The sequence below is a fragment of the Neovison vison genome, chromosome 8, assembly GCF_020171115.1.
Source record: "Neovison vison isolate M4711 chromosome 8, ASM_NN_V1, whole genome shotgun sequence".
NCBI classification, from domain to species: domain Eukaryota; kingdom Metazoa; phylum Chordata; class Mammalia; order Carnivora; family Mustelidae; genus Neogale; species Neogale vison.
Window position 1 is genome coordinate 18,035,956 of NC_058098.1, and position 15,495 is coordinate 18,051,450.

Consider the following 15,495-nt stretch of genomic DNA (forward strand, 5'->3'; position numbering starts at 1 on the left):
AACTTGCACTCTCTCTCTCTCAAATTAAATAAATAAACTCTTTAAAAAAAAAGAAAGAAAGAAAGAAAAAAAGCATGATGGATTGAGCTGGCCATCAGATCCCCAAACAAATTAGTCCCAGATGTGCTCTCTAGTGGGGGGAAGGTGAGAACTCCCCTCCCTAAGATGGTGTGTACCACCAATATACATCACCACAGCTCAGAACAGTGAAAGAGGAGTAGCTCATATGGATGAATAAATAATTCATTTCTTTGACTTTTCAGTGTCATATTGCAGAGGGTCTTAAGATACGAGCTGATACCAGCCAGACCTTCCATTTGGCAGTCACCGGAAGGCCTTTTCAACATGCCTACAGAGGGAGTGTTAGTAAATTTCTCAGTAGAAGCAAGCTTTTAAACAGCCTCACCCTGGAGTCATGTTTCAAAAGGACTTAAAATGGATCTTACCCAAATTCTTCCTCCTCCAAAAAAAAAAAAAAAAGGAAAGAAATTTGAGCATTGACTGTTTTTCTCTATCTTTGACGTACCTTGACAGATTTTTTTTGTTGTTGCCCTAATTCGTTCTGTGTTCTGAAGCACACTTGAGAAGCCTGAGCACAGTGATCAGGACGGTAAAAGAACGCCGACTTACTTCATATGAAGTATGATGGGTGAAACTAGGATTGCGTAGCCTAAAGAAGGGAAGGTTTAAAAGCATCCGGTGAAGAAAAGAAATTACATGTATCTGTCGCTGGGCCTCTGGATGCGAATGGTCACATGGGGAGCATTACTGGAGGGCGGGCAAGGTGCTCGGGAAGTATTATTTTCTCTCTCTCCTTCTTACTCTTCACTGTCTGCATCTAAATTTAATAATCTTCCTGCCCCGGGTTTTGTTACTGCCCGGAATTAACAAGGTTTAGATTGACTTTGCAGGTCTGGAGAAGTTAAATCTCTGAGACTCTTGAAACATGGTGAGAGAAAAACGCCCCCCACTCCCAGGTTTTAAATGCAAAAGTGTGATAATAGAGATGGGGACTTAGAATGACAGATTCTAGGACTCTGGCAAGAGGGAGTTTGAAGTTTGCACATCTGTCCACCACTCTTCAGGCCTTCATTTACCAGCTTCTCAGCAGCACTGGATGCCTGTAGTCATTCTGTCTGGAAGCACTCTCATCTTCTGGCTTCTGTGATACCACGCTGTCTTACTTTCCCCCTATATCACCGACCTGATTGCTCTTTCTCACCCTCTCTGTAGGTCCTCCTTTGGGGACCCTTAATATTAGTGCTTGGCAGGTTTTGGTCCTGCTTTCTCTTTGTCCGTTCTTCTCTGACTCATTCTTGTAGAAATGTCTTTTGGAGGGGGTGCCTGGCGGCTCAGTTGTTAAGCATCTGCCTTCAGCTTGGGTCATGATCTCAGGGTCCTGGGATTGAGCCCCCGAATCAGGCTCCCTGCTAGGCGGGGAGTCTGCTTCTCCCTTTCCCTCTGTCCCTGCTCATGCTCTCTCTGTCTCTCTCTCAAACAGACAAACAAACAAAATCTTTAAAAAAAGAAAGGGAGGAAGGAAGGAAAAATGTCTTTTGGAAGTTATACCCAAGAGCCTCGTGGACACCTATACCTGCATTATCCTTAGATGCCTTGAAACTGACCTCCCCTCCTGCTGGCGCTAACCAGCTGTGACTATGTGAGGAGCCACGCCAGGGTCAGAATCCTTGCTCTGTCATCCGGAGCACAGCACTCCTGGGTAAAGAGGGGTTGAATATTCTAAACGGAGGAGGAAACACAGAAGGGGACACACACACACACACACACACACACACACACAGTTGGACATTGTTCCTGGGTCTTGCTCACCCAGCACAGCTTGTTTGCCCACTGACTGAGCCCAGTGCAGCGGCAGTAAGGCGAGGGAATGTGGGTTTTCGCCTTTAGTCTATCCCACGGTCAGGTAACCACAGGAAATATTCTTTTAGAAGAAGGTGAAGGGGAAAGAGTAAGACAGTCTGAATTTTAATTGGAAAATAACTTCTGCCACCTGAAAATGTCTACAGACCGAATCATTAATAATAGTAGTGGATCTTAGTTTCATTTTTATTATTTAGACGTTAAAAAAGGTCAGAAGGTCTCAAATTGAGATAAGCTATTCTAAGCTAATTTCTTGACATTAAGTAAGTCTAAACATAGAGCCTTTTCATCTTCCTGCTGGAAAAGATGGTAGACTGTGAGGCAGACAGCAGCAGGAGCTGGGCCTCGCTCACCCCTGGGTCCAAGACACGCCGAAGCGCTTTGGGACAGAGGGCGTGCGGGGCGCTTTCCGACCAGAGGGCAACGTGCACTCTCTTTGCCCGGCACTCAGTCAAGTGTGAGCGCAGTGCTGGGGCCTCTCGTCTTCGGCCTTCGGTTCCTGAATCATGGTAGTTTGGAGGAGTATGAATTGTCTGGCAACAAAGCCTTTTCTGTTCATTGTTAAAGTCTTGTAAGATTTTTCTGTTACATATATGTGAAAATATTTTTATTACAGGTATTGCAAAAGTAATATCCTTGTTACTGAAAATGTAGATGTCTGTGTAGAAAAATTAAACAACCAAATTTGCAGAGCCTCAAATGATGACTGTTAACTTTTTGTGATTTTCTTCCATTCTTTCTTCTATACACAGGAATTTGTGTTTTTTTTTTATTTACATGTACAGTTTTATAGACTTCTTTCTGTTTTTCAAATTGAAAATACTCATTTCATTCAATAACTGTATGATGGAGTTTTATCATAAGCCACAAAGATTGGGGAATACCTCAGTTACTGAAGCTTACATTCTCGTCATGGGAGACAAATGGGAACAAACAATAATTTTCAGAAAGTTATAAAGAAAGAAGTGAATGTTACCCACAGTCCTGTCATCCAGACATAATGATGGTTAACTTCTGGTATGGTCCTAATTTTATTTTAAAAAGCTAGTGTTGAAAAATAGCATTTTTAAAAAACAAAAATGGGATTCGATCATAGATTCCCCCCAACATGTTGTGGACTTTTTTTATGTTAACTAAAACTTTATAATTAATAATAATATGATACAATATGATAATGTAACAATGGCTGCATAATACTATCCCATATAATGGATGTGCTGTTAATTTAAACATTTTACTAAAGGTTGACATATAGGTTATTTATAGTGTCCCTCCCCCCCCCGTTAGAAATTATGTATCAGATATTCTAAGTCTTCAGAGAACCTAAATGTTTCCTTAGCTTGCGCTGTAAAAGAGAAATCACTCAGTTTAAAAGCATATCCATAATTAAAATTTTGGTATTGTTACTATGTTCCCTGCAGAAGTCTTTTTAATAGTTGACAGAGCTGTCAGCGATGTCTGAGAGGACCATTTTTGATTTGTTCTTGTATTGGATTTTTAAAAATTAAGATATAATTCATATTCTGTAAATTCTATTATACTTTTAAGTTGTGCAATTTAGTGGTTTTTAGTATAGTAACAAGATTGTATATAGATCACCACTATTTGATTCCAGAACATTTCATCATCCCCAGAAGAAACCATATGCCCATTAGCAGACACTCTTTATTTCCTCTTCCCTCAGGCCCTGGCAACCACTAATTTACTTCTTGTCTCTCTGGATTTGCCTATTCTGGGCATTTCATATAAATGGAATTATACAATATGTAGTCTTCTGTACCTGGCTTCTTCCACTTAGCATGTTTTCAAGGTTTGTCCATATTGTTCCATGGGTGATTTTCTTTTAGAGTCTATTTTGACTTTCAAGTACTCAAGTGATTCTTGGGGGAATAACCCTGGTTTGTCCTTGGACCTCTGTTTGGGAACCATTGACCTAGGCAATAATCGCTCTGTGTTCTTAAATCCTTTACAGCTGACCCAAATCCAGTTTATCTGGATTCGTATCTTTAAGTGTCTTTTCCAGGAATATCATAGGTTGCTAATTTTGAGTCAAAGAAGTGGGTTTTAGTGCTAATACTGCAGTTAATGAGTTAGTATTGCTAAGTGGGTTTTTTGTTTTGTTTTGTTTTGTTTTTTGTTTGTTTTTTTATAGCTGGCCACTCCATTTCATCCTGTGTTCTAGGTGCTCATCTCTGTTTAGTAAATTGTCAGTATACTGTGAAATATTGTTGGTACTGTGCCCATCATTGCCAGTCTGTTCCCTTTAGGGCTATTTTCCAAGTGGTGATTTACTGTCTTTCTTGGTAGAGGCTGAAAACAGTTTATTGAGGCCTTTGACTCTTCCATTGACCCTGAGACACATGGAAGAAATATTTTTTGTTAAATTTTTTAATCCTCAGCAGATGTCTTTTCCAAGTCCCCCAGCAAGGTGCCTTAAAACATTTCAGGTGGGTTATTGAATTTGGGGATTTAGTTTTATTTTTTCAATACTAATATCTTCCTCTTGGGATACTTCTCCCTTTTTAACATTGACTAATTGTGCTGTGTTTCTTGGGGTTCCCTTCTTCCTGTAGGATGTCCCTGCTCTGCCACTCCTTAGGAATATAAACTTTTTAAAAAATTATTTACTTATTTGCCAGGGAGAGAGAGAGAGTGAGTGCACAAGCAAGGGGAGCAGCAGGCAGAGGGAGAAGCAGGCTTGCACTGAGCAGGGAGCCCAATGCAGGACTCGACCCCAGGACCCCAGGATCATGCCCTGAGCTAAAAGCAGACGCTTAAACAATTGAGCCACCCAGGCATCCCAACCTTTTTTTTTTTTTTTTTTTTAAGATTTTATTTCATTATTAGAGAAATCACAGGCCAGGGGATAAGGGGGAGGCAGAGGCAGAAGGAGAAGCAGACTCTCTGCTGAGAAGGAAGCTTGACACAGGGCTCTGTCCCAGAACCCTGAGATCATGACCTCAGCCAAAGGCAGACCTTATTTGACTGAGCCCCCCAGGTGCCCTGGAATCTGACCTTTTGACAAGTTGCTTCATCTCTCTGACCTGTCTTCTCTGTAAAATGAAAGCAGGTAACTATTCGTGATTCCTCAGAGTAGAGTTGCTGGGATGTCAACTAGTTCTATGTTTATGTTTATAAGAACTACCTGACCTTTTCCCAAAATGGTTGTATAGGCCAAGTCCATTTAACATTTCTAAGGAAGTTCAGTCACACTGGTCTTGTGGCCAGCAGTTGTGGTTTCCTGGGATGTATGTCATAAAGTTCTCAGTGAATTGAACACTAGCTCTTGGCTGAAAGGTCCAGATCCAAATTCCTTTACTCCCTAGGTGTATGTCTGTGGGTATATCACCGAACATCAGTAGTTGTCTGTTTGTGTCTTTATACTGACCTTTCAGGGTTGTTGTAAAGATAGAGATATCAGGAAGCATGTTTGCATAATTCTGAGTATATCCGTATGATACATGTCCAACAAATGTTAGCTGTTGCTGTTGTTACTGCCCTAGTGATGGAATATACCGTTTCCACTGCCTGCCTCCATCTGCCTCAGCTCTGGAAGGCCCTAGCCTTCAAAAGATAGACCTTGAAATGGGGTACGAGTTGAAAAGAGGGTCCCACTTTTATAAAAACTACAGAGAGCTGCCTTGGTAGAATTTGGTCTTGAATATGTCATCTTTGAAAGCCTCTTTAGTAAACTAACTTGTATCTCTTGCTTTTTTAGTGTTTCCACCCTTGCACACTAAGCAATATCTTGTTTCCTGAGGGTCAGGTGTCCCTGGCACAGAATTCAGTAATATCCCAGGGATGGCTGTGTCCTCTCAGGTTCGAGCTTCACCAGGGTACCTGTTACGCACTCTTACGTTTCTTATTGCCTTGTTTTTTTTCTTTTTATTGTGGTAAAAAGTGCAGCATAAAATCTACCATCCGGACCACTTTCTTGTGGTGATTTTAAATTCCTTTTAAGTTCGCAGCTTCTCCTTTTTCTAAGCCATCCTAAGCACTGAGTCAGCAGTGAGGTAGTCAAACTGAATTGTATTGTTTTCTTTTTCTTCCTTTCTGTCTTTCAAGTAGTAAATGCTGCCAGAAAGACCAATTCTTTCTGGACTTAGGCTTGTTTATGACACTAGACTTTATTTATGATAAAGATCCAAAAAAATCCTTCTTTTCTTTCATCTTTTTCTCCTGGGATTCTCAGTGTTATGTTTGGGAGTACTGGATGAGGGGAGGGAGCTGCAAAACCCAGGAGGGGAAACATGCAGCTGAATTTTGCACTCCATCACTCCCAGGGTGGGCCAGGAAGTCTGAGCACAGATTGGGTAACCAGAACACTGGAAGGAAGCCATGCCACCTAGGCAAGTGTCTGTGCCCTTTAGCACACACCAAGCCTCTTGTTAGGGGAGCGGACTAGTCACAAATGGTGCTGTTTTTAAGCCATCACGCCAAGATGATTGTAGCCAGCTTCCTGGAAAGCCTGCTTGTCCTACCCAGGCTTTCCTTAAATTATTTCCTGAAACCAGCACCCACATTATCGGATTATTGCCAACCTTAGCTTGGTGGTGAAATGACAGATACACTCTGTGTAACTAGACCTGAAAGTCTGAGATGAAACTTCTCCTTCCAAAGGGATGTTTCCTGAAAGTGGCCACCTTGGGAAGCTGCACCTCTATTTAATGGTGCTCAAAAACAGCTTCAGAACTTCCTGTTTAGGAAGATGCCTTCAGCGTCTGTCACAATAAAGCTTTCTCCTATATTGGCAGGGATTTTTTTTGGTGGGGTTTTTTGTTTGTTTGTTTGCTTTACAAGTGGCCAAAGGTGCTGTATCTGGGGGCTTAGGTGATCATACAGAGGAGAAATAAAAGATGTAGGTTTGAATGATCCAGGTTTTATGTTGAAAATCAAACCAGCTGAATATTGATGCAGCTTGAAGATAAGTGAGAGCAAAGATTTGGGGAAATCAGCACCACGCTAAGTTTGCTGCTGCGTCCTTGCCATCCAGTGATACCACTTTTATTTACGAGCACATTTGAGCAGAACTTTTGTGTGCTCATGTGAGAAATGCCATTCTGGGTCAGCTGTGTGCCTGGGATCCAAAGGTACCTTGTGGGACATCATCATTGTCTGTTCAAGACGTGGGACTTCTAAGGTGTTTCAGATTTTGGCGCACAACATGGAAATCCTTCAGAGTGGTAGGGTTTTGGTTTTGTTTTTTTCTTTTCTTTTTTTTTTTTTCCCAAACATACAAATTTTTTGTTTTCGTATGCTAACAGTGGCTTGGTGCAGGTCGACAAAGGCAGAAGCAAACACAAATAAAGTGTGTCCTGGTTGCCACAATTTCCCCAAGACCCAGCACATGAAGAACTAACACATGGTAGGAAATCAGTAAAGGTTGAATAAATCATGCATTCAGACGTCGTAACACTTTTGTAGGAAGCGTGCAATGGAAAAGTAATGTTCTTGTTTCTCTCTCTTTTTCACAGTTGTCAAATTTAAAAGTTCTGAATCACTCCCCAATGTCTGATGCCTCTGTCAATTTTGACTACAAATCCCCCTCCCCGTTTGACCGCAGCACTGATCAGGAAGAGAAAATCGAAGATGTTGCCAGTCACTGTCTGCCTCAGAAAGACCTATATGCTGCAGAAGAGGAAGCCGAGGCCCTTTTTCCTAGGAAAATGACATCCCATAATGGAATGGAGGACAGTGGAGGGGGAGGCACTGGAGTAAAGAAAAAAAGGAAGAAAAAGGATCCAGGGGAGCAAGAGGGTCCAGCAAAGGGAAGCAAGGACAGGGAGCCCAAGCCAAAGAGGAAGCGAGAACCTAGAGAGCCAAAGGAACCCCGCAAGGCCAAGGAGCCCAAAAGGGCCAAGGAGCCCAAGGAGCCTAAGCAGAAGGACGGAGCCAAGAAAGCGCGGAAGCCCCGGGAGGCCTCGGGCACCAAGGAGGCCAAAGAGAAGAGGAGCAGTGCCGACTCCATAGGCAGGACGAAGTCCAAGAAGGCCAGGTGCGTCTCTCCCCACCCCCCAAAGCGCCCCCCAACCCCAAACCCTGGCATGCTTGGCTCTGTGTGCACAGAATGGTTTGCCGTTGGCCTTACTCCAGCCCCTGGACAGAGCTCTCCTGCTTCATCCAAAATGAACCACTTTCTCACCTCCTGATGAGAGAAGGATAACCTCAGTACTGGCCCTGCCGTTTCTTACATTCCTTTTGGATTAAGAAAAATGAAAATACCTTTGCACACACAGGGTATAAGGGTGGGGACATCCAAGGTACAACACAGGGAGGGCAGTAGTTTGGGGGACAGCAGCAATGTGGAGTGGTCGAGGGACAGCTCCCAGGGCTGTGCCCGGTCCCGGGAATCAGTGTTCGGGCAGTCTGGGGGAGCCGTGGGTGTGCGCAGACAGGAGAGGACTGCCCGGCTTCCCTTGGCCACACACTCTCTAGTATGGGGCCACTCCTGGCGTGTTTCTCTTGTTCAGGATCTACCGCAGTGCCAGACGCCTGGGGGTGCTCAGGAAGGGGGGCTGCTTAGAGGCCAGTAGAGACCCCAGTGGAGAGTTCAGAGGGCGTGCGGTGGGTGGCATTAGGGATCCCGGCTAGAGATTCTGTCAGCATCCACAGGTCCTCTTCACCCAGGAAACTCTGTATTTGCAATTGTGTACAAATGGAATGTTTTTTATTTTGTCTCTCTAAATTCTTCATGCAGAACATTATATTTAAAATTGGTACGGAAATGTAAAGCAAAAAATATGTAACCTCTACATAGTTAAAAGGAAGTTGAGGAATTTAAGTTCCTAAAATCACAGTGCAGAGGCAGAAGGTAGAGCAGGAGCACCCATAAAAACCCAGAGATTGATGGGAATGTTAATGTAAAGTAATGAGACCCATCAGACCTGTATGGGGTCAGGCATGGAGGAAGTAAGTTTTAAAGAAAGGAAAGCATTTTGGATGGTTTACGCCATGACTCAGAATTACCATATAGTTCCGTTCGTTTTCAAAGGACTTTGTTGGGACCAGATATAACTTCATAATCCAAGTTAAAGCTGCCTTACAATACTCATTCCCTTCTCCATGGCAGGGGATTGCATCTTTTATCTATCATAGACGCTTGTAGTAGTTTATAGACAGGACCTAAAGTACCTTATCGAAGGTTAAGAAAGGTAGGTAAAAATCAGGATTTCACTAAGAGGAAACTTGCTGGCTCTGTTTCTTAGGTAAGCAAGTGAGCGTACTCTGATCTCTGACGTGTGTGTGGCGTGGCATGTGTGTCTTCTGCTCTAACTCTCATCTCTAGGAGAAGCTGAAGTGGTTCTTCAGGGCAGTAACACATGCGAAGGAGCAGCAGATGTGAGCTAGTGGGGTGACTTTGAGAGAACAGAGGAATTCCTGAGGATAGTGTTTTAGAATTAGGGTCATGGGGGGAGAGTTTTCACAGCTCTGCTGAGGATTTGGTCTGTTGGCAGAAGGGATTAGAAAGCCATAGGAATCCGAGCTCACTGGCACTGGTCTCTCCTACTTACCTGCTTAAAGCATTTCACATTTACTTAGTGTGAGCTATGAAACACGGAGATGAGCGTATAGACATTGCCATAATTTGGGGGCCACAAGGAGGCATTTCACAGAACAGCTTTAGGTGTCCTGTATATGTGTAGCAATACTGTTAATCACTGTCCATGATCTTAGTAAGCTGTATACAGTATAAGTGAGCTGGAGAAGTGCTTGGCAATGTTTTCAGGGGCTGTTGACTTCTAGCAGCAGAAGACACCCTTTAAGAAGATACTGGCAGAGCTGGTTATCTCTTCAGCAACACGGGCAAGTTACATGAGGCTTTCTCTCTTGATTTGGGGCCTATGTAAAATTGACTTGTAACATGATAGAATTCTGTGTAGCTTGGTGGGATTTTGCCCTGGTGAGCCTTTCATGTCTTGTCCTTTATATATTTAGCAAATTGCATTAGTTCCTTTAATTAAAGATCCCACTGGTCAACAGAAGCAGTTTTAGTTATGAAAGGACATTAATTGAAGAAAAATGTTGGGAATTGAGTCTCAGTTTTTTATGCTTCTCTTTTGCTTTCTTGCAGATTGGCTCAGGTGCATGTTTTGATTTGAGTAGGTATTGATTGGTATATTGGTAGTTGCAGATCATTCACTGGGCACTTGGATTATCATGGGAGCTCCATAATTGATTTAAGGCTTCCGGACTTTTCCACCCTTGGTTCATCTTGCCAGCTTCCACCGGTGAATCTTTGAGAAGCACTGTTACTATCTTATTTCTGTTTATAGTTGGAAAAGGTGGTGAATCAAATGCCTTCATCCTCTCTTCTTTCCAAATCAGTTTGGAAATAGTCAACAAAGATGGAGTTGCAGTGATCAGCTCGGTTATTATAAACCGGGTTGAAGAGCCTCCGCCATCTTGTGCCTGGAATGGGGCTGCTTGTTACTCCCTCCGTTGAGTTTGTCCCCCAGAACCGCACGCACTGAAGCCTGGAGCACGTGCTGGGTGGTGTCTGCGCTGTTCCTTTTCCCAGTCTCTCCAGTCCCCGAGGTCTCTGATCAGAGACGTGGGAGGAGTTTGAAGAAGGGCTGAAAGTCTGTCACCAGTATTACTCCCTCCTCAGGAGTAAAACCGGGGGACCGGGGAATGAGATTTCCTCCAACAGTTTATGCCTGCTCTGCGACTTCTGGTTGTTCCTACTGCTTCCAAGACAAGGTCCAGACTCCTTTCTCTGTTATTTAAACCCTTTGGAGTGTGACCCTGCCCCACTTCTGGTCTCTGACAAGCGACCTCACCAGCTAGACTGTTGTCACTGGCCCCTGAAGACACTTGTCTTGTTTCTTCTGGATCGCTCTTGCTATATTCCTCCCACATGACGCCCTTGTCCTTCTCCTAGGACCCCAAGTCCTTTCCATTTCCAGATCTGAGTGCAAGTCCTGGTTCTCTATAGAGCTTCCCCAAACCAGTGGGCTGGCGTGTCCCCTCTTCCATAGCACTTGGAGCCTTGCTCTGCATTGTGAATCAGAGACTTTTTCCCTGGGAAGACTGAGGAGAGCGAGTCTGACCTGTCGTACTGCAGCCAGGAAGAGGGAGACGCACTGAGAAATGACTTGTGTACAGGGGTGTGTCATAAACTCAGACCTCCTGATCCCCAGTCCTGTACATTGCCCTTCGCAGATGGTGCCTTTCAGTCATAAGCTGTCATTGTGTACGACTTGTCTCATCAACATCAGTTAAGTGCCTGAGGTCCGGACCACTGTGCTTTGTCTCGTATGCTCTTAGGGGTCAGTCACCAGAGAGGTTTGCCAGGTTGTTCGGTACATTAAGAGTGTTTTTGTATTTATGTATTATAATATATAATTTACATACTTTTCATATTTGTATATTATATATGATTATGTATTATACACTGTATATCTTATGTATATAATTTGTTTTCCTAGAACAAATGAATAGAGCTCTTTTCCCTGAAAATAAGACCCATGTAAAATAAGACCCATTATTTTTTTTCCATTGTTAAATAATAGTAGGTGGTGTCTCGACTTTAACTAAAGACATGAACATCTTAAAAATAACTTGTCTAAGGCACAAGACTCATGGGCAGCACTGTTGGGATTTGACTCCGGGCTCCCACTTTTTTCTCCCACAACTTCGTACCTGTTAATGCCTCACTGGGAAATGTTGGGAAAGGAAAATGGTGGGGAGATTCCAGTGTCAGAGAAATTATTTTTTTTATTTGTAGGAAATGGCCCTTCTTCTGTAGAATTTCAGTTTGTGCACCCACAGTGTCCTCGAATCCTCTAGAGACTGTGAGGTAGCTCCAGCTTTTTCCCATGCTGCTTTTCCTGCACTTGAGACAGCAAGCAGATAACCGAACGTGTCTCCTCTTCTGAACAGGTGACAGAGCCTAGCAGATTGTCCTTTTCAAGGGTGATGTCAGTAGTGATGCCCAAGTAAGAGAAGGGGGAAACTAACTTTTAACTACCATCTCGTCCTTTCTCCTCAAACTGACATGGAGTTTGAGCACTTCTTTATTGAGTAAAACTTAAGCAAAAAAGCTCTTCCAGGAAGAAGCCATATTAAGGCTGTCGTTTCCCTGACTCTGATATGTAAATTTCACTGAGTATAGATTAATTGCTTTTACAGCTTTTTAATTACAGTACCTTTTCCCAAAGAGGAAGGGGCCACTGGTGTAAGAAGACATATAGACAAGGATACCCATGCACCTGTACACCCAAACACATACACAGACCTATCTAGATGTAGACACACAGGGCCTGTCTGGCTGCAGCAAGGGCATCAGAAAGGTAGGCAGGCAGCAAGTCCAATCCTGGGGGCCACAGAATGTCGATAGGGCTTTGGGAAAATGCTTCGGTATTAGGAAAGCACCTTGGCACTTCCTTAGGGCGGCCAAAGAAATTTCTCACTATGGAACCTTCCAAGATGTAATGGATTCTGTCCTCAGCAACAGTTTTAGGATCAGATGCTTCTGCGTGCCTGGGAATTTCATACTTCTCCTTCTTGAAATAGCCTTTAGTAAAAGTTAGCTTCATGGCATCACAGCATGGTTCGATGAGCAGGAAAGACGACCCATTGCAGCGTGTGTGAGGCCATCTGGTGTTCTTACTCCATATCTAGGAGGACTGCTTGAGGACTAGGTTGATGGCCTTCAGGCTGCACTCTTCTCAAATCAGGAGCTGAACATTTGGATGGAGCTGGAGGTAGTTTTTTTAAGCCAGGGTCTTGAATGTTAGTGTTCATTTCGTTGGAGGCAGAGCACAAGCTTTGGAGTTTCCACTTATGTCAGAAACTTATGTCCAGAAACTGACCAGTGGGGGCGCTGGGGTGGCTCCGTTGGTTAGGCATCTGCCTTGGGCTCAGGTCATGATCCCAGGGTCCGAGATCGAGCCTTACATCGAGCTCCTTGCTCGGCAGCGGGGAGTCTGCCTCTTTCCCAGCGCATGCTCTCTCTCGCTGTCTCTAAATAAATAAAATCTTAAAGAAAGAGAGGGAGATAGGGAGGAAGAGAGAAAAGGTAAAGGTAAGGGTAAGGGAAGAGGAAGGGAAAGGATAGGAAAGGAAGAAAGAAAAGAAAGAAACTGAACAGTGAACTAGCCCATGTGGAGGAGCGTCTGCTTGGATCTCTGAAGCCCAGACTTTGCTGTGCCTAAGGAATCACCTGGACGGCTTGTTAGGAAAGTAGATTCCAGACTACCTCCCCAGAGCGGGTGTTATATTAGGTCTGAGGTGGACCCAGGAACCTACAAATTCCAAAGCTTGCCAGATAATTAAAGTGTACTTGGTTCTTAGACCATCCTTTGAGAAACAGATAAAAGATCACTGGGAAAGTGGAACATATTTACATTTTTATATTTAACATGTGCTCGGCATGGAAAACCAAAAAGAGGAAAAGAGACGAACGGTGTGATGAGCCTGTGAAGTAGTAAGAACTACATGTATTGGTTTCTGCCCTGGTTCCTGGCACAGAGCTCCTGAAGCCTTTGTACATTCCCGAGTGATGGAAATACCAGTCTTCTCTCTTATTCTAACATTTGGTCTTCGACCCGTCCTTGACACAAGACTCCTGAAACTGTTGTAATCTTTGCAGTGCTGAGAACACGAGGAGCGTTCCTTGTTCTGCCGTTTGTCTGTGACCCTGTTCCTGACACGAGGCACCTAAACCCTTGCAAACTCCTAAGCGATCAGAATACTAGAAGCATCTTTTGTTCTGGTGAGGTGACTCTGGGTAGACTCCTGGATGGTGACTGGTCATAAGAAAGACCAACCACGATTAGAAGCTTAGAGTTTTCAGCCCCACCCCTCATTATCCAGAGAGGGGAGAGAGGCTGGAAGTGGGGTTAAGAATTGATCATGCCGATGTGGGGAAGCCTCCCTAAAATCCCAAAAGTAGCAGGTCTGGGGGAACGTTCAGGTGGGTAAATAACATCCACGTGCCAGGCGGGTGGCACAGCTCAGCTCTACAGGGACAGAAGCTCCTGTGCTCAGGGTCCTCCCAGACTTCGCCTGTGGATCTCCTTATCTGGCTGTCCGTCTGTGTCTTTTGTCATATTCTTTAACAAACTGGGAAATGTAAGTAAGTGTGTTCCTGAGTTCTGTGAGCTGCTCTAGCAAATTAATGGAACATGGGGTGAGAGTGGGTGGATGGGGGGGAGTGGTCACTGGAACCTCTGGCGTATGGCAATTGGTCAGAAGCACAGGTGAACCTGGACTCGGGACTGGCATCTGAAGTGGGGAGGCCAGGTAGGGGCAGAATTGTGGCAGAGCGTCCACAACCTGTGGAATCTGATGCTATCTCCAGGTAGATAGTGTCAGAGTTGAGTTGAATTCTCAGACACGCTGTGCCTGAGAATTGCTTGTTAGATGACAGTTTTTTTTGGTTTTGGTTTTGGTTTTGGTTTTTTGGGGATTTTTTTTCCAAAACAAACCCCAAGTTTGGGACCTCAGCTTTTACCCCCTTTATTTTGGCTTGTCAACCCAGAACAGAATATTATTTCCCAAATCTAGTAAGTCTAGTAGTATCCTGGAAGAAAGGTTTTACCTTTTCTGGTTTCCTTCTGAAGGGTTGCTTCTAGGAAGTTAAGCCCAGACCTTCCGGTTCCATAACCCTTAGAGCTGTGAGTCAACCACCACTGTGATGCAGGAGGGCAGTGAAACTCAGCCCAGCTCCGTGTCACTGCTTGAAGGTCAATCACCCGTCTTTGTGGAGACTGCAGATCTTTGCTGAACGGAGCCGGGCTTAGGCTCAAGAGTGTGTGTTGACAGCATTCTTTCTGTTGGGGGACTTGTTTTTATATTCTGACCGCTTATTAGAAGGAAGAAGACCAATGTGAAGACTTACGAGTTCTGAGTAGAGACCTGTGCTCGGAACCCACTGGGCTTTATGGGGAGTACGGAGGAGCTGCGAACGACAGTGCCAGAGACCCACCTCCAAAGTTTCGGATTGAGTCTCCATTCGTGTTTTTCTAGGAGCACCTGGGGTGCTTATTACTCTGTCGTGCTCAGGGCTTTTTAAGTTAGGCTTGGGTACACAGTGGGCTTTTACTGAATCTGAAGGGAACACTTAATAAATACGAATGCTGGATGAATACCTGCCTCTTTTTTCTGTATCTTGTAGTGCCTCCTGCGTGCCTTTATTTATGAGTCCTTTCGGTGGGAGTCAGGTAGTGGAGGGAGGAAGGTGGCATAGAAGCGTCGTCTGTGCTCCGCCCTGTCTCAGAGGAGCTTCACGGGTTAGAGAAACAGCCCTGCGAGGGTTCCAAAATCAGGCAAAAACATAAACAAGCAGAAGGCCCTAGTATAACCGTATACAGAAGAACTGGAAGGATTTGGCAGATCAAGAGTGTTTCAGTTGTGCCAGAGTCAGTCCCTTGGAAGTGGTGAGTACGGAGCCAGGTATTAAAGGAGTTAATAGACAAGAAAAGACTTAAAGCAAAAAGACCAAATAAATATTTTTCAATAAATATGGTGGTGGGGGGGAGCTTTTCCGGTTTCGTTTTGTTTTTTTTTCCTGCATTTGCTTTTACTTGCATTTATTTTATGCGGAAATGATTCCCAGGCCATAAGTTTTTTGTTTTTTTTCTGGAGTATCTTGTTCTTCTCTGCAGCCGC

The 15,495-nt window shown here is 44.1% G+C and overlaps 1 protein-coding gene across 4 annotated transcripts in view; it reads left to right on the forward strand.

Annotated features, from left to right (window-relative positions):
- Window positions 1-15,495, forward strand: part of CHD6 (chromodomain helicase DNA binding protein 6) — a 193,133-nt gene that overhangs the window by 54,240 nt on the left and 123,398 nt on the right. For all 4 annotated transcript variants that reach the window (XM_044263020.1, XM_044263022.1, XM_044263023.1 and 1 more), the window contains one exon: window positions 7,356-7,876. In XM_044263020.1, the coding sequence (XP_044118955.1) occupies window positions 7,356-7,876 (521 nt within the window). The remainder of the gene's footprint in view (window positions 1-7,355; window positions 7,877-15,495) is intronic.